This window comes from Vanellus vanellus (genome assembly GCF_965231255.1).
Source record: "Vanellus vanellus genome assembly, chromosome: Z".
NCBI lineage: Eukaryota > Metazoa > Chordata > Aves > Charadriiformes > Charadriidae > Vanellus > Vanellus vanellus.
Window position 1 is genome coordinate 65,045,073 of NC_138908.1, and position 19,661 is coordinate 65,064,733.

The window sequence follows — 19,661 nt, forward strand, 5'->3', positions numbered from 1 at the left end:
CATATGATTTGACAATATGTAGCTGTGACATACATTGCTCTGAACAGACTGTACAAAATGCGAGAATGTAACAGAAGATGTGACCAGGATCCTGATACCCTGTCTCTGACAGCAGGCAACAGTCAGCCTACTGTTGCAATACTATGTTGATGAGGAGTGTAAGAACAAGGTGGTACTTGCCCAGTATATTCTCTCAGCTGCCAGATTCGCAGTTCAAGGATTGCCTGAGCCAGAAAGTATAGTTTTGTGTATAGAACGATTGGTGCCTGGATATTCACATTTTAGGCAGCATTTTCAAATGCCTGAATCCTGGCTTTTCTGCTGTAGGTGTGGATAAGCTAAAAACTCCATATAGAATGAGTTACACAATAATTATAGTGCCTTTTCTCATTCAGTCAGTGCCACTGACTTTCTTACTGAAGGTTCTCTGCTCTCTTGTCCAATGGAGATAGGCAGATATGTCTCTGAAAAATACCACAGAAGGTAGAAGTGGATGAGAAGTAGCTCTGTGTCAGATTGCTGCATCTAACATGACATATATTACTAGCAACAGAAAGAAAGTTTGATAGAGAGTGAAAGGCTACTGTTGAACAGGTGGTATGTGGAAGTACAGTTCAACAGTGAAGGCAGACAAAAACTCATGGTGATTGTTGCACTTCCATCTGTATCACCTGCAGTGATAGAGCTGCAGCGGGAGTTTTGATACTCCTTTAAAGGAATTACAGGTGTGATTCCACCAAGCTAATGCTGTTGGCGATTGCATTAGGGGAAAACAGTGATCTCAGCAATAGTCTGTTGCTGTTATTATTGTTACTATTACTATAGTCACTAGAAGTGCAAACAAGGGCAAAGCTAGCTTCATAACTGCTATGTGGGTAGCTCCTCACAAGATTTCAGTGAGGACTGCTGCGTGTTTGCACAGTAATGTCCTTAACCAACTTTGACTTCATGTAATTATTCAGCTGTCAAGTTAATTTCCATTAAGACATTAATTGTATGAAGACTGGCTTTTTTAGAACTATTATGTCAAGAATAAACAACGACAGAAGTTATAAAGTTGTGTTAAGGTAGGAAAAAAAAAAAAAACAACAAAATTCACCTTAGACAATGGTACCTTTCTTTTGTATATGTTTTAAAAGTTAGAGCAGATTCTTTTGGGAATACCTAAAAGAACTACTCCAGCTTCCTTTATTACTTTTTTTCGTTCCACAGGACATAACACTTACCTAGATTAAATGTCATTGTAATTGCCCTCTGCTTGCCTGTTTTAATGGTATAACCAGTTGTTTTCAACTACAGATTCTGCTGCAGGAACAAAATTTGGGTATAAGGTATAAATTCAATGTTCCCATCTCTCGCACTGGCAGTGGAGACAATGAAGTTGGCTTTACGTGGAATCATCTGCCTTGGTCAGAATGTTCTGCTACTTGTGCTGGAGGTAAGACACCAGGCAGTCAAGCTACACGGTAAACTGAATTGCAAGGCACACTTACTATATAATTATCAGGGTAACTAATTGAAAACTTTTATTTCAGATATGCCTCAAACCTTAATGTAGTGAAAGAAAATTTATTTTATCAAAATGGATTTTGTTGTTTTCAGGTACATTTAATATGTTCAGATGTTTTTGTTAAATACAGTGTATCTTGGCACAGTGTGTCTTTCTGCTGATGCTTCTGAGATTCTCTTGAAGCTGGCGTGTTTGCTTTTCACAGGACCTTTCTTGATAAAGGACAGCAGAAGTTTTAAATAAGGAGATTAAAAAACACAAGGCAAATAAAAGGATGTGTCTTTTTGTGTTTGTAGGTATGCTTCACATAATCCTAGTCAGTCCTCTTATCTTCCAGCCACCGAAGGTTAGGATGCATACTGGCAGCTTTTCTGTAGCAGATGATAACAACTGGATTGTACTTCCCAGCCCATAGCAGTATCTGAGAATTGCCACCCTTTGACAGCAGTGGGGGATTTGTAGGTTGTCCCATGTGATTCATCATGGGTGCCTTTTGCCCACGATTTACTATATTCCTAATCCTCCCTCTAGTGGCCACCAATGTAATTCTTTACCTCTGGCTGGGAGAGCAGGACAGTTGGCTTCCTTCAAAGCCAACACCATTGCTGCTGCAAGGACTGGTGAGCAGACGTGCTATGTGAACAGTATCTTTCTTCTGTCTGGAGACTGAATACATCATCTGCCCCACATACCTCAGTTTCAGAAGATACGGGAGAGTGCTTTAAATCCACCTCAGAATTTCAGTTTTTTACTGCACTGTGCACTGCCCATAGGAAGAGGAAGACACCGTTGTTTTTTTTTTTTTTTAAAGAACGCTTGGACCAAATATTTGTCCTTTTCTTTTTTTCCTGGATAGTGGAGGTATTCATGTTTAGAACCATCTTGACTCATCATTCTACTGGAACCTGCTGTGGCTGTTACTAGTTGTTTGCTGTTTGAATACAGCTGTTTGCTTAGCCATATGTAATACACAAAGGACAGCACAAACTCTTTTCTGTGCTGCTAAATAGACAAAGTCTTGAAATGAGAGAGAGGAGGGTGCTAACTTTCTCCAGTATTTTTATTATTCATTTGTTGGATTGCTGGGTGACAGATTGCTGTTTTAACTATTTTACTAATGGTGACTCTGGTAGGAAAACGAACGTTTAAAAGAAGAAGTATAAAGAAGGGAAGTGCCTAGCTCATAGCAAAAGACAGTTGCAAATATCAGAACCTTACAAGTACTGCCAAATCTTATTTTTATGATGGCAATGAGTTAATGATGTTTTTGAAGTCATGGGAGAAATTACATTGATTTCAGTAAAAACAAGATTTTAGCCATGGATCTTCTGTCATGCAGGTCATTGTCATTTCACAATATACAATGGAAATTGTATATACAATATACAATTTGACAATATACAATGGAAAAAATAATTGGCTCTGAAGGAGTAGACACTTGTCCAGATTAAAATATTTTGACTTAATTAATTAATTTTAAGGGAAGATTTGTGAATCCCTGAAAACTGCATACATCTATTCGTGTGAAGATTTTTTTGGGGGGGAATGGGAGAAGATTTTCTTTGGTAGTTTATGGTGGCTAAACCAGGCACTTTTCTCTCCTTTCTTTCAGCTTAATATGAGGATATACTGTGATCACTTATTTTCACTGAGGTCTGTGCTCAGGGAATAAATATTTCATTGTAGCTATGATTCTTGTTAAAAACTGTATCTGCTTTCTCCATGGGTACCTGCTGTTCCCCCCAGTTTATGAAACACCTTTCACCATATGCCAAAAGAAGACACAATTCTAGAAAGGAGCTGAGTCAGTGAAAAAGGGAGAAGAAGGTTGTAGAGACAGAGGCCATAACTGGAAAAATTAGCTAATATCACAGAATCATAGAATGGTTTGCGTTGGAAGGGACCTTAAACATAATCTGGTTCCAACCCCCTGCCATAGGCAGGGACACTTTCCACTAGGCCAGGTTACTCAAAGCTCCACATCCACATCTTCCTGGGGCAACCTGCTCCAGTGTCTCACCACCCTCACAGTAAAGAATTTCTTCCTGATTTCTAATCTAAATCTACCCTCTTTCTGTTTAAAAACATAACCCCTTGTCCTATCACTACACTGCCTGATAAAGAGTTCCTACCCATCTTTCCTGTAGACCCCTTTAGCTGCTGGAAAGCTGGTATATGGTCTGCCTAGAGCCTTCTCTTCTCCAGGCTGAACAACCCCAACTCTCTCAGCCTGTCTTCATAGGAGAGGTGCTCCAGCCCACTGGTCATTTTCATGGCCCTCCTCCGGACTTGCTCCAACAGGTCCATGTCCTTCTTGTGCTGAGGGCTCCAGAGATGGACACAGTACTCCAGGTGGGTTCTCACAAGAGCAGGGTAGAGGGGCAGAATTCCCACCCTTGACCTGCTGGCCATGTTTCTTTTGATGCAACCCAGGATACAGTTGGCTTTCTGGGCTGTGAGTGCACGTTCCTGGGTTATGTTGAGTTTCTCATCAACCAACACCCCCAGGTCCTCCTCCTCAGGGCTGCTCTCAATCCATCCCCCCACCAGCCTGTATTTGTGCTTGGGATTGCAACGACCCAGGTGCAAGTCCTTGCACTTGGCCTTGCTGAACCTCATGAGGTTCACACAGGCCCACTTCTTGAGCTTTTCCAGGTCCCTCTGGATGGCATCCTGTCCCTCCAGCATGTCAATCACACAACACAGTTTGGTGTCACCTGCAAAGTTGTTGAGAGTGCACTTGATCCCACTGTCTGTGTCATTGATGAAGATACTGAACAGTACCGGTCCCAGTATGGACCCCTGAGGAAAGCCACGTGTCACTGGTTTCCACTTGGACATCACGCCGTTGACTGCAACCCTTGGAGTGCAGCCATCCAGCCAATTCCTTATCCAGGAAGTAGTCCATCCATCAAATCCATGTCTCTCCAGTTTAGCGACAAGGTTGTTACATGGGACAGTGTCAAATGCTTTGCACGAGTCTAGGCAGATGATGTCAGTTGCTCTTCCCTTATCCACCAACACTCTAACCGTGTCATAGAAGGCTGCCAAATTTGTCAGGCATGACTTGCCCTTAGTGAAGCCATGTTGTCTGTCACCGATCACCTATTTATTTTCCATGTGCCTTAGCAGAGTTTCCAGGAGGATCTGCTCCATGTTCTTGCCAGGCACAGAGGTGAGACTGACCAGCCTGTAGTTTCCCAGGTCTTTCTTCTTCCTTTTTTCCCTTTTTAAAAATGAGGGTTATGTTTCCCCTTTTCCAGTCACTGGGATCTTCACCAGACTGCTACAACTTCTCAAATAAGAGAGGACCAACTTCGTCTGCCAGTTCCCTCAGGACCCACAGAGGCATCTCATCAGGTCCCAATGATTTGTGCACTTTCATGTTCCTTAGATGGTCTCAAACCTGATCATCTCCTCCAGTGGTCAGTTCTTCATTGTCCCAGTCCCTGCCTTTGCCTTCTGTGGCTAGAGTACTTGCCAGTGCAGACTGAGCAAAAAAGTCGTTTAGTACCTCAGCCTTCTCTATATGCCGAGTAACAAGGTCTCCCATTTCTTTCCAGAAAGGGCACACATTTTGCCTAGTCTTTCTTTTATCACTGACGTACCTATAGAAGCTTTTCTTGTTGCCCTCGACATTCCTGGCCAGATTTAATTCTGTCAGCTTTCCTAACCTGATCCCTGGCTACTCGGACAATTTCTCTGTATGGCTCCCAGGCTACCTGTCGTTGCTTACAGCCTCTGTAGGCTTCCTTTTTCTGTTTGTGTCCAGGAGCTCCTTGCTTATCCATGCAGGCCTCCTGATGTTTTTGCCCAACTTCCTCTTTGTTGGGATGCATGGCTCCTGAGCTTGGAGGAGGTGATCCTTGAATATTAACCAGCTTTCTTGGGCCCCTCTTTCCTCCAGGGCTTTATCGCATGGTACTTTGCCAAACAGATCCCTGAAGAAGCCAAAGTCTGGCCTCCTGAAGACCAGGGCAGCTATGTGCCTTCCTCACCACCCTAAGGATCTTGAACTCCACTGTCTAATGGTCACTGCAGCCAAGGCTGCCCTTGAGCATGACATTCCCCACAAGCTCCTCCTTGTTGGTGATATCAAGGTCCAGCATGGCACCTCTCTTTGTTGGCTCTTCTATCACTTGGAGAAGGAAGTTATCATTAACACATTCCAGGAACCTCCTGGGTTGCTTATGGCCTGCTGCATTGCTGTTGTTACATGAAGTGCTGAGAAAACTTAGAAATGAAACCACTGCATGGCTTTGTTTATTTCTATAGGATTCGTTATGAAGTCTGTTACTGAAGTTCCATTTACTTGAACTCTTTCTTTAGAAGAGGCATTCTGCTCTACATCAAAGGATAACAAAATTTTAAACAGTTAAAGAATTTTTCACAGAAAGTGAAAAAAGGACAGTAAGCATGTGTGAGGAATTTTAGTATGGAAATTATTTTTTCTTTGTGAGCTTAAAAAATGTATATAGTGACTTTGGGACAGACTGTGAACAAGTTTAAGGCATGAACATTTTTCTGCCTTTTATTGTAGTTGGTGTAGCTCACCCATAGTGCATGGACTGATCAAGGTTTGATCATACGCTACTCTGTCTTGATCCAGGGAAACTCTAGAGGATGTAGAGCCAGATACACTTTTATATCAAAGCATAGGCTTTATATCAAAGCTTTAGGCAAATCTAAATTCTAGTCAACACATTTAACTTCTGTTTCTAAACATGTCTGTATTTTAATTTTATGTCATTTTGTCTAGGTGTATGTAACACTTAAAAAGCTGTCTTAAAAGGTCATCAAATTTGCAAGTGTTTAGAAGCCAGGAAATGACAGAATTAAGTATGACTATGAAGTCTTAAATTGTTTTCTGTTGTTGTGGCTGTTCTGTGGAACAGGGACCAGGTGAGCAGGGACCATTCTCTGAGACGGTGTCACAGGCTAGCTCATGTCCACTCCACACTACTTAAGTACAGTTGTCTGTAAATCAGACCGGTTATATCTGTGTTACAAACCATTTGACCAACTCTGTGACTCTTTAAAACATAGTTATTACTTGATGTATGTTTTTAATTCAAAGAATCTAAAAAATAAAAGGTGAGATCTGCATTACAGCCCACCAAAGTCATGTTTCTCTAATGTGAACTTGTGAATATGTGTTGAATGTCATGAAGTAGAGCGCAAAGGCTAGAGCAGCGTTTTGGCAGTGCAAAGTTTAAATAGTTTTTGAGTATTGTATATTGCATAAGTGTCTGATCTTTGCACAGTGTTTTCAGAATAGTATTATTTTGAGAGCAATCCACTGCATTCCTAGAGCTGCTTGTAGGCCATGTCTTGGAGAAGGATAACTACAGCAGTCAGGAACCAAGAAGCAAGCTAGGAGCAATCTCGGAACAACCTACAATCTTTAATTAGATGGTAACATGCTGTCTTTTCCAGTGGACTTCTATTCCAGTTGACTTCTATATTATGTTCATCTCTGCTGTGCTGATGAGTCACATCTGAACAGTAGAAATGCTTTAACTTTTCAAACAAGACCTGTGTTCTAGGGCCTGTCTCAGTTTTGCAGAATGGGAAGAACACAGTAAATGGAATGGTGGGAACGAGGGAGGAGGAAGCTTCCCTGCTTATGACAGTTCAGTGTGGTGCCAGAGCTCTGGATTCCATTCCTGTCTCCCTTGTGTGGTTCTCATGTGATACTGAACAACTCAAAGCATATATTACAGTCTTACTTGCTAGTTACCAGTTCATCATTATATGGGTACCTCTCTGGAATGTCTGACCTCTGAGGCATGCGACAAATTTCATCATTGCATGGAGTGTGTGTAAAGCAAAGTATTCTGAAAACTCAGCCAGGCACCAGAAATCAATGGACTCTTTCCACAGTAGACATTATACCTCCTCTCCCCCTGTATTCTTCATAGAGTGGTCTAGTAGATAAATTAAAGTTCGTGAAACAGTTACATGCTTAGATTGCCTCTAAAAATCAGAATGAAGTTAGTCTTTCTTTCACGAGAGATTGTAAACTGCGTATTTAGTAAAGTCATGCATGTTAACGGAGAAAAGAACAAAATATTCCATAGTTTCTGTGGCATTGAGCATTACGTTCTGTACAGTGAACCAAGCAGAAATCAAGTCTCCAAAGTCTGAGGTTTGTTTTGGCATTTTCTTAAGTTTTTCTAAAAACAGCTACTTCAGATTTACCAGGTAGTTAAAAAGGCTTGCCTGGTAACAGACAACTCTCTTGTTTTCCTGGATTCATGTACTCATATGTAGGATGAGAATATAATTTCATTCATTTCTTTTAGTATCTGTTCTTAGGCTTGGAAATCCAGAACTGCAGCTTTTGGTTTTGTACGCTAGAACTAGTATTTTCTATATTGAAAACCTTCTCTTTAAAATACAAATTTATGGTGTCTGAGCTAGTTCTTCCTATCTGGGAACATTATATAAAACTGAGCTACATGTATTCTTCATATTAATTCCCTTTTTCCTCAGAGTTCACTGATAACTGTTCTACTCTCAGAAGGAAAGTTTGTTACTTTATAGGACTTTATTGCCGGTGGCAAACTTGGACAAGACTATAGGAAAGCAATGCCAGAGAATACCAGAATGTACAGTGCAAGTTTATGTATACAGAGAAGAGTGGGAGAGGAGAGAACACAGGGAATTCAGAAGGAATGGATGGATGAACAGTTCACTAGAATGCAGAAAAAATAGATGACAACAACAGAATATTTTCTTTAAGGTCCTGATTACTTTATTATTTAATGAGAAAGTCTGAGAAATGGAAAACTAGAATATGTAGAAATAGGAAATAAAATAAAATGAGGGCTGGAAAGAGAAGAAGAAAGTGCTAAAATAGGAAAGAATGATCTATATCACTTACAGATCACAGAATTGTAGTTTATTTACTCTCATGCCTTTCTTTCCATGTATGTTGTCTTGTAGCTTTCCAAGGGCAAGTGTATGACTGTCCAGATCCATAAGCATTCTTAATAAAGAAGTGAACTGCTGGTGGTATTATTTAAAAAAAAATCCAACAAAAGAAAAAAAAATTCAATCTGTGTATTTTTAATTTTTGTAAACATTTAAACTCCAATAAGTACATACCCTGCTTTTTAAAATTTCTTCCATGCTTGATAAATTCTAGTGGTAAATGGCAACAAATGACAGCATTTATTATCTGGAATTTACCAGGTATATCCTAAGCATTGGTTTTGATTTCATTCATTCTATTAGAGTTCATCTCCAGATGAGTTAAATGACTTTGATAGTCATGTTCTTTTATGAAATAGTCAGTCAGTATGCTATTATAAGTACATTGATTGTTGTCCAGTTTTCTTCTTTCTGCTCATCACCATTGTACCTACTACTACTACTACTAAGTTTGGCTCTATGATGAACAACTTGTGATCTGATGAGTGAACTCAGAAAGTATGTCTGGGTTACCAGCATGCACCAGTTTTAGTGATGCAGGATTCACTATGTATTGGTACTGGCTTCTTTATAATTAACTGTTGCAATCTCAAACCACAATTTTTGGGATCGCTTTTAGAAATAGATACAGCATTTACATGGCCGCAATTTTAAGAATAAAATGTGTTCTGTGTAATTTAAAATTTGGTTGCTGAAAGTCATGCAGACTATTTGTGAATTGAAATCTGCAAAACATCTTCGTTCTCTGGAGATTATGGTCACTAAACCACTGGAGTTTTATTTTTATTAGAATTGCATTGACCAGTCATGAGGACATTTTATGTCTTTTATTATAAACTATAAATCCGTAGATTTGAAAGCAGAGTGTTTCTGTCCAGCTGCTTGTAATTATTCCCTCAAGAGTTTAAATGAACTTGTTTAGCTGTGCTTTTTAGATTATCTTAAGAGAGACAATATACTCAGGGAAGAGTTGATAATTTAAAAAGATTTTGTTTCGAGGCCCACAGGGCTTAACTAGGTTGTAGCTGTTGTCTGGGTAAAAACTGCAATTCTAGTTTTTCCACTTCTTTTTCTGGTCTTAGAATGTGAATTTTGTTTCTGAGATTTTATTTTAAGTAACACTATAATTACACAGCAGTGATGTAAAGTTTACATACTGTGTGGCAAGATGCTGCAGAATGTTTTAAAACTGCATTAATATATCTCCTGGCATGGATTAAAGATTCTTCACGATGTGAGTGAATAGTGGTGAATACTGTCTTATGATGATATGGTATCTGACCAATGTTCAATAAATAAGAGGTCTGAGTAAATTTTTTTTGAAAACTGAGCACAATGATACTTTGTGTTCATAGTTCTTCAGAATACTGTCTTATTACATAGCTCCACAGAGGTGAATTTACTGAGGCTGCCAATTTTTAGCCAAAGCCTAGAAGGAAATGTTTCTGATGCCTGTAGGAAATTCAGTGAAAACATAACATTAATACCTATGCTATCCCATAAACGTATTTGTGAGAATGCTATGTGTCATTAAAATGCTTAGTTCTAAAGTTTGTATAAATTATTATTTTAAGCAATTATATTTGAGAGAAATATCATTATGAAGGCAACACTCAACCTATTTTATCAGGCACCAAGAGAATTAAGGTAATTGATGATAGAAAGGATAAATGATTACTCATAACTCAGAGCTGAACATAAATTCTGTGTCAACTAGCAGCACCGTGTTACTAGCATTGCTGTTTGGCTAGACTTTTTAAATACTATTTCTCATCATGGTGAAATTTGAGTAGAAAGTTGCAAAAGAAATACTCCTACTCAGGTTGTCAGATCTGATTTTAATTATTCTCGTCTGTTGGCAGTGTTTGCATAGATTATAGAACTTAAAGTGAATAATCTTGTCACAGCTTCTCAGATATTTAGATCTTCCAATTATTTGTCAAGAACCAAAGGGAGAGATTACAAAAGAGAGCTTAATCTGGTGAACATTTTCCTCTCTTTTATGCTGCAATTGATATGTCTTTTCTCTACTAAAATAGTAGTAGTACTCTACTAAAGGAGTAGAGAACTGAAGAAAAGAATCTCTCACTCTGTGTGTGTATAAGTATATATATAGAAAATATAAAACATTGAACTAGTAACTGATTTGAAATTTTGAAGAAAAGTATATCTAGAAATAAGTGGCAAATGGGGCACAGTGTAACATGATAGGTCATTCTTGACTATATACAGATATATTTTAATGTATAACTAATTTTCTAGACCATGGAAATGTAGTAGATTCCTTGATCTAGACTTTCTTAAGGCTTTTGTTGCACCTACATCTGAAAAAGAATTAGAAAAGATTAGTAGACAAGAGGCATGCTTAAAATGTAAATTACTGGGCCAAAAGGCAGTGAGCCTAGTGGGTTTCTTAAAGACCTTTCACATGACTTATGAGACTTCAGCTTTTCTTGTTCTGATGGCAGCATAAAAAGTAGAAACCTCTGATGAAATTTGCTGGCATTGCAGCACTAGGAGACATATGGGGAAGACTGGGATACGTTGTAGTCATGATAAAGGCAGATTTGATTTTAGGATGTATTTCTTTAAAAGTATTAATGACACTGGATAAGGCACTAGTAAAATCCCTCTGGATAACTGGACATAGTTTGTGTTGTGGCTGTAATAAACTCAGGTGTGAGCAGATGCACAGAAGTTCTGTGAAGTTGACCAAAGGAACGGTGTCTCTAACAACACAAGAGTTGACTTGGTTAACACAATAAAGTTACTTAAACTAAAAGACTGTTTTGTCTTTAAAAAATTAAATTGGCAATTAATGCATCTAGAATGGAAACTGGAATGTTTATAGTAGTTGCATGTGCAAAGTTCAGAGAAAAAAATGTACCTGGGCTTAAAGTGGAGCTTGATCAGTTTATGAAAAGGATTACGTGGAGTGGTTCCCAGCAATAGAAGGGTGGTGCTTCTAGTTGTGTGATCTGAGTTCTTGTGTTCTAAGGTTGCTTAATTGCCCTTACAGTGCAGTATCTCACTGTATTTCAGCTTTGTGTCATTTAATGTAGTTGAAATATTAGGTCTTGAGAATGCTATAAATGGAACATCATAAATGTGAAGCTCTAAAGTCTTTGATACATGATGGATGAATATCTGAAAGAGAGTATCTGTATGTTAACACAGTCAACCAACAGCTGTGGAGGCATGTACTTCAGGCCCTTGCGGGTCCTCCATGCTAATCATGTGAGTTGTTTCTCAATTCCAAATGGACCTAACTATTTAGCAAAATTACTTTTTTTCCAACATGTAAAGCACATAAACTGAAAATTATCAGAAAAATGGAGGTTGAACATTGTTCAAAATGGTATTTTCTTTTTAGCTTGTTCATGTAGATTTGTGTATGTAGGATACTTGAAAAACAGTCTGGCAGCCGTCTGTGCTGCTTAGTGGTACCTACTCTTGTCGAATGTGGCATCCAGATACATGTAGAAAGAAGAGCAAATGGAAGAAGCTGACTGATTTGCCTCACCTGTAAGACCTATGTCTCATATTAATCAGTATCTTTTTCGTAAATAAAGCTTACTTTAAAATGATTGTGATGTTCATGGATAACCTGAGATGTCAGTTGTCTGAAATTATTTACAACCTGATGTAAAGTGCCCACTTTGTGAAGGTTATGTGTAGTGATAATCAAAAAGGAGATATCCCAGCAGCAAAGCTCTGAACTCTCGATTTAGGTAGTGCAGTAGAGTGAAGACTCTAGCATTAGGCATCATTGGTCTCAACACGGTTAATGATTTTGAGGTGAAGTGAGGAGGCAGGTGATTTTGAGAGCTGATACAAAGTTCTCACCTGCTAACCAGGTATCCTGCAGGAAACAGTATGTTGAGTGATGAATCTAACTCCTTTCCTGCTTATCAGGAACATGAACATTAGAGTTGAGGACACGTGAAACGTTTTTATGTGCTTAGGATCCAGACTGCTGGTGAGACTCCTGAGAGTATTTGAATTAACAAGGCTGTATTCTTACCCATATTTTGCAGGATGCCATGGCAGTTATCTATTAAATAGCAATTCCCTATTGCAGAGTAAAGAGTTTTCAGCTGGGAGTACATCTCCAGAAGAGTACTCTTAACTGTGTGCCGTAGAAAGTTGAGGAGTCTAAGAGGGTAGGGAAAGAGAAGATTTTTTTAATAAGCATTCTGGCCCACAGTGCAGCCAGGGGTGCAAGATTCATGGGGCCCATGGCAGGAAGGCAAGAACGGGGTTTGATCTGTAACCAGAAAATAAGACATTCATCTAGCACAGGCAGGTATGGATTTTCATCCTTGCTCTCAAGATGGTTTAGACAGTTTATATCAGACTGTAATTGTATAAAAACTAGAAATAATCTCCAGACTAGAAACCATGGTCTTGATACCTTGGCTAAATTAACCACTAAGTCACAGAAGTTACAGTATGCTTGCGGGAATTAGGAGTCCCCTCAGGTGAGAAGGGATCATACCTACTACTGCATCTGCAGCCTCATGGGTGAGTGCAGGCCATCCTCAAGACTCATGAAGAAGGAGGTTACCATTTTCCCTATGTCCTTTGTTCCATCACATCATGAAGACATTCCACATGCCTCTGTGTGTAGACTGGGAGACTTCTGTTCATAGCCAAGCAGGATGCTTTGTGGGCCAAACTTCAGGCATCTTAAGGCTAGGCTTGACTCACTGTTGGAATTAAATACGTGAATTCTGTAGAGATCACGTCTTAGGAACCAAAGTAGGAGATTTGATTCTTGTTCATAATGAATAACAAAAGAAACAATTGCAAGGTAAGTTATTGAGCTTGTTTAAAATGAGCAAAAGGACTGCAAATATTTCTTGAAAGAAATCTCAGGATTTTAGTGGAATGTTTAGTGTCTTGTCTGAAAAACATATTTATATAATTAGTTTTATTACTGCACGTCTACCTCCTATAAAAAGCTTGTCTTAAAATGAAGAGAGGGCTGTAAAGTAAAGTTGGCAGATATTGAAGCCAGGATGTTTTAATCCCTATTTAATTGTATGCATTTCACATTTTAGAAAAACTAAAATAATTGCTTCTGGTTTTAGAAAGGTTCAAGACTCCTTGCAACTTTTATCATACAAATTATCCTATTATTTCAGTATTATGACTTCTCACGTTGAATAAGAACTGCATGTAAATTGCAGATCCACAGTCCTTTTATGCTAGCAAACTTCATAAAGCTTCTTCTAAAAAGAAAGGAGGAGGCCATGTGTACTACTCTTTACAACAATACTCTGAGCTGCACTGTTGTCATATCAATAGTTCTTTGATGTCCTTCTTTAGATCCTGTTTTTTAAAAATCAGAAAATCTGCTTAATGTGCTGTCTTATAATGTTGCCTTGGCAGTGATACATCATTATGTTTTGGGGAATAATAATCAATTCTAAACTGCCCTGTTGATGGTTAACAGTGAAAGAGGAGCTGGGAGTGCCAGACAAAATGAGCACTCACAGAGACAAACTGTATCTTTCAGAATGAATAATACTTCTATTATTTTAATGAAGAAAATGTTTATAGGATGACATGTATAAAAATGCAACACTGTTTCCCAGTATTGCTGGTTTATTTTAAACCAGAGCACATAAACAATAATTCTGCATTGAAGTGTGACCACATTCTATTTGGTGATGTTTTCTTTGGAAATGTAAGTGTCTTTTACTATGAGAGCAGGGTAGACAGAAAATGGATTTCATGCAATATACAAATAAAAACAGTCTGTTAGTAAATCTATTAATATATTCCCTTTGTTTTAGAAAACAACAGCAATTTAAAATCCTGTCTCAGTAGGGTGGCCAAAGATTGAAGGAAAATGAAAGATTTATTGTGGTCAGCGAGCATTCAGTCAATTGGGATTCACACCCCTGTAGCATTCAGCCAGTTAAAGTAGGGTGGTAGGATTATTAATCAATAAGTGAAACGCACTTTTACCCAACAAGTAGAAGAGCAAGAATGATTAATTAATGGTGTTTCATTTCATCCCAAGGTGTGCAGAAACAAGAGGTGGTGTGTAAAAGGCTGGATGACAACTCCATTGTACAAAACAATTACTGTGACCCTGACAGTAAGCCTCCAGAAAACCAAAGAGCCTGCAATACTGAGCCTTGCCCTCCTGAGTAAGTCATTAATCACTAAGATGGACATGTGTTTTGCATAGATAGAAAAGTCTTTGTATTCTATAATAAATCCTGTTGACCCAATGTGTAAAAAGTTCTGATCTAGTATTAGGGTCTTGTCTTATCAGGCAGGATATTTGGGTTTGTTTTTTGGTTATGGTTTCTTGTTCCTCTCAAATCAGCTGTGAAAAATAAATACTTTGACCTAGAGGAGGCCTGACTTGACTGAGGAACAGTGGTGGTTAAACTACACAATGCAGCTCAGACAGTGTAAGTAAAAAGATGCTAGCCAAGCAGTTTCTTAGGGTGTAAGTGTCACATGTGGTGAACAGTGCTCAGAGTAGAACTGTGGACTGTTCTTAAGGCAACAAGGACAGAAGAATCTTGAGGGGAGGCTAACTTTGTCATAGATATTTATATTACATACTAAATGTTTGCCATATTTTTAAGTATATTATATTAAACTTTGGGTTGAAGTGTTCACATAAGAAATGGCAAACATAGAAACTGCTTAGTAGACCAAATCATTTACTGATAATAGTTTTGTCAAATAACTTTCTCTTCAGGATACTCTGTGTTGTACATTAATGCTGTGTGCCTTTAGGATTAGGTGCCTACTTGGTTATGTCTATTTAGTTTTATTTTTAAGGATAGCTGTATGCTATATTAAGAAAAGATAATTAAAAACACAGCAGCTCATTTGTTCAAAAATGAAATTTGGCAAGGACCTGTAGCATAGTTTATTCTCGCTACAAAAGCTGTTTAGAAACAGTTTTGATATTTTGCACTAGAAAATAATTTCAGCATATGCACAACAGCTCCTTCTTATATTTTGAGACAAATAAAATGTGGAAAAAATGGAAGAGAGACAACAGTTCATTGATTCACAAGCTCTGGTTAGTTCAAGTTTGGTGATAATCTATAGCTATATTCTCATTGGGTATGAAAATCATTAATGCTGATTAAATGTATATATTGCACAATAAAGAAATACTGTGGTGTCTTAGAAACTGTAAGACTGTAGCATGAAGGGCACTGGGAGAAATGAGACAAGGCTATAATGCATCAAAATCCCAACAGGTCTTCATTAAGCCAGTTTCTTCCTAGAGTATCAACTGATTCCCTGATGTGGTGACTGGTTGCAGGATGGCAGAGCAATGTCTTCTACGCTTACTCCCCCTGTGTCATGTACCATGCTCATTTGACATGAACAGACGTGAAGCCTCCACAAATTACATTGCCCCCACAGTCTATATGTAAATACATGTTTACCTCGCAAGGATATGTGCTTGGATTCTGTTTGGATAATGCCGTTTAATATGGCTGTAAGTGCACTACCTAAACTCTCACACCATGTACCTGAGAGCAGAACTTGGGAAGTGGTCATGTTCGGTCAATTCCTTTTTACCAAAGACTTCCCTGTCCCTTCCTTTTTGTGGCTGAACTGTCTGTTAGCAAATTAACACTTTAAAAAGTAGTGTTACCATAGTTATTCCAAACCAGTTAATGTTTATTTTTTGGAATGACATTATTTAAAAAACAAAAATAAGAAAAAAACCCAACCCAGAAAGCGGGACATCTCTGGGTTCTCCATCCAGTACAGCAGGGAAAATTGATGAACATAGTGAAACTCAGGTCATCAAGATTCAGAAAACTGGTTGCGTATTAATCAGCAGCTGCTTCAGTATGTCGAGTAGTTCAGCCCACATCCGCCCCTGTTCTGCTGTTCCCCACAGGGTGAATACAAAGTACCAAACTCCTAAGGAAAGGTTCTTGATCCTGATCCTGTAAGTAGTCTAGAAGAAGGCTGTTCAAATAACAGATAGTTACGCAAAGAAGTTTGACCCTTTTGGCTGGAAAAGTTATCTTCCAGTAAGACTTCATCTTTACATAGAGTGGCCAATAACACAGGTCAGCTTTCCTTGTAGTGTATACAATAAGTTGTGAAAATGTTACTCTTTCTAACTGAATACCAGTTACATTATACTTGATGTCCCTGAGTAGCAGCAATATTCACAGTATTTTGTTAGTTCCAGATTTCAATAAATGATACAGGTAACCCTCATACTTCTATGAATTATGAATAGTACTGTCTTGTCATATGGTATAAACATAAAAGGTACCTAAGAATGCACTTGAGCAAATCATCGTACCAACTGAAAGTTAACACTTCGGCCTCTCCAAAGCTCTGAAGAGCATCTAATTCTCTCAGCTGTGGTAAAAGCGTAGGTTTGGTGGTGAAGAATCACAAATTAATTCTCATCTGCTGGGAAATTAATGGCAGAATATGGCATACTTGTTTGCATCTTTGCATTGATCTAGGTTCATATTAGAATATATTACACATTCTGTAACTCAAGACAAGATAGCAGCACATTTTTTTGAAGGAGGCTTCAGAAAATAACAAATCTTACAAGGCAGCTCAAAGTGTACGTCCAGGAACATCCACAGTGACTGACATGCCTGGCATTTTTGGCATGTTGTCAACATGTAATCGCATACTGTTGTCAACATGTAATCGCATACTGGACTTCACGTCCATGCTTTGCAAGGATGATTCAGGCAAGTGTATCTAATCAACATATAAAATATCGAGGACCAAATGTGCTTGTCAATGTGAAGAGTGAATTTCCAGTGAATTGAGCTGCATTAACCATCAGCAGAAAAAAAAAATACAGCTGCTTTAATCTCTGTGGCAACACAAAGTAATCTAAATATACTGTACAACTCCTGACTTTTGCTATGTATGCATACACACAATCGTAAGTTCCCCTAGCAGCTATCATGCAGTGCTTTAAATTTTTTAAATATTTGTTGAGGTGATTTCTTTATGTGAAAAATTCATGTTTTACTAGTGTTTGCTTTACTTAGTGCTGATAAATAAGAATATTTTGCATTTCAGTATAGCCTTTTGTAAAAACATTTTGAAATGTTTCATAATCAGATGAGAATTAACTCAGCCCAATTTTGAGATCGTATTATTTTATTGTAATGATACTAGAGAGGCAACCATCTTGGCTTTTGAATTGTGCTGTAACCCCCAGCAGTGGTTCCCAAACATTTCCAGTTGCAAATGACTTTCAGAGAAATAATTTCAGGCAAGTTCAGTACAAATCTACTTAAATAGCTGCAGTTTTGTCAGGCTGAACACTCCTTTCTAACTACTATGGCCTAGGTTGGAAATTGCTGCTCTAGAAAAATACAAAATATTAGTATTATTGGAAGATATGATTGCGGTGAGGCATACATTAAAATGCTCAGTAAAAAGACCTGTAAGTTTCTACGTTATTTCAATGTGAATGCAAGTATTGTTGACAATGATTTTGGTTTAGTAATTTAAACTATTTGGATTCTAGGTTTGTGCAATGATCTACTCGGTTTCTGAAATGCATCAACTGAGTCTCCTAACTTTTTCTATCCAGATGGTTTATAGGAGATTGGTCAGAATGCAGTAAGACCTGTGATGGAGGAATGCGTTCAAGAACAGTTCTCTGTATCAGAAAGATTGGGCCTTCTGAGGAGGAGACACTGGACAATACCAACTGTTTAACACATCGGCCTATTGAAAAAGAACCGTGTAACAATCAGTCCTGTCCCCCACAGTGGGTCGCTTTGGACTGGTCAGAAGTAAGGAGATTTTGCTGTATTAGCTCATTGGTAATAGTGGAGACAAAAGCTCTGGCCGCTGAATATTTTCTATCACTGCTTGCTAAGTAAAGGATTAATATGAAATTCAAAACCTCATAGATTTAGCATTGAAGCATTTTTTTTTCTTTTTTCGTTCCTTCTGTAGTGTCAGTTCTGTTTTTTTTTGTCAAATGATTATGACCTGTTTTTATTAATCATAGTAGAAAAATAGTAAAATACAAAATAGAATAGTTAATAGAATAGTGTTAAAAAAAAACCCAGTGAAACACACACACATATACACACACCCCTGAATAGCCATTTGGTATGAGATAATTGTGTTAAAGAAGAAAGCAATTTCCATTTCCATTGTTTTTTGAACAGGCAAATAGCTGGATAGTAGAGATGATGGGCTTACGTTATCAGAAGATAGAATAAACTGTTGTGGTTTTTTTTTTTTTTCTGAAGTAAGGCATCACCTTTCTTAGCAACAGGCCTCAAGAGGTAGGCCTGGAAGTTGGTATTCTCTTTATTAAAGAACATCTTTCATTAAGTATGGTGATATCTGTTACAGTATAAGCCAAGCTTACATTATACATGATTCAAGTATTAAATTTGAAGCATGTGAACCAGTGCAGCTGAAAGGAAATGCAGATGCATTTGAATGGGACCGCCATCATGTGCAGATCAGAGTGCAAAAATATTGGCATACTTTTTCAGATCCTTTCTATCATGGACTCCCATCTCACCTTACTTTTTATCCCAACTCCCTTTGGAGTACTTACAAGTTAGGTTTTCCTGAATTTGCATGTCAATGTCCTTGCTGTCAAATGCACATATTATGATTGCTTTCATAAATTGATTCAACTATGTTTTACAATTAGCTAAACTGGGGGGTTGTCCCCTTTGTTCTTGGAAGACTATTCCTGAATTTCAGTCTTTGAATTGCAAGAATTGTTCTAATGTTCTAGTTCCGTGCCAGTGTATACTGTTTGCTTTTGTTATCTGAAACAGCCCTTCTTCCTTTCCAGCTATTATTCATCAGAAATGAATTAGTCTTGATCACATTCTGCTTTCATGTTTCAGTTTGAAGTCATCTTTTTGGGAACGGATGACTAGAGTTAAATGTGTATATTATCCCAGAGGAGGTTTCACATGTGCCCTCATTCTTTTGTTTCCTGCCTCGACTGAAAATACCCGTAACCTACAGTTACCCTAAATAAGGTTTTTCTGTTCCACGTCTGTCACATATTGATTACATAAAGTTATCTTACACTCTGTTAATATATCCAGATCTTTATCCTCATTTTTTCATTTCTCGTTGGTTTTTCTTAGGAAATGCATGCTCTTGTGTGTCATACTGCCAAAATTCACTTCATTTCAATTATTAATGTCTTCATGGTTGTCCAGTTCTTTCTGTGGAGCAT

At 38.1% G+C, this 19,661-nt stretch overlaps 1 protein-coding gene across 1 annotated transcript in view; it reads left to right on the top strand.

Annotated features, from left to right (window-relative positions):
• Positions 1-19,661, top strand: part of ADAMTS6 (ADAM metallopeptidase with thrombospondin type 1 motif 6) — a gene marked incomplete at both ends in the record, with an annotated part of 155,581 nt that overhangs the window by 122,866 nt on the left and 13,054 nt on the right. Inside the window, 3 exons of the mRNA XM_082497197.1 lie at positions 1,300-1,438; positions 14,478-14,607; positions 18,030-18,234. Of these exons, the coding sequence (XP_082353323.1) occupies positions 1,300-1,438; positions 14,478-14,607; positions 18,030-18,234 (474 nt within the window). The remainder of the gene's footprint in view (positions 1-1,299; positions 1,439-14,477; positions 14,608-18,029; positions 18,235-19,661) is intronic.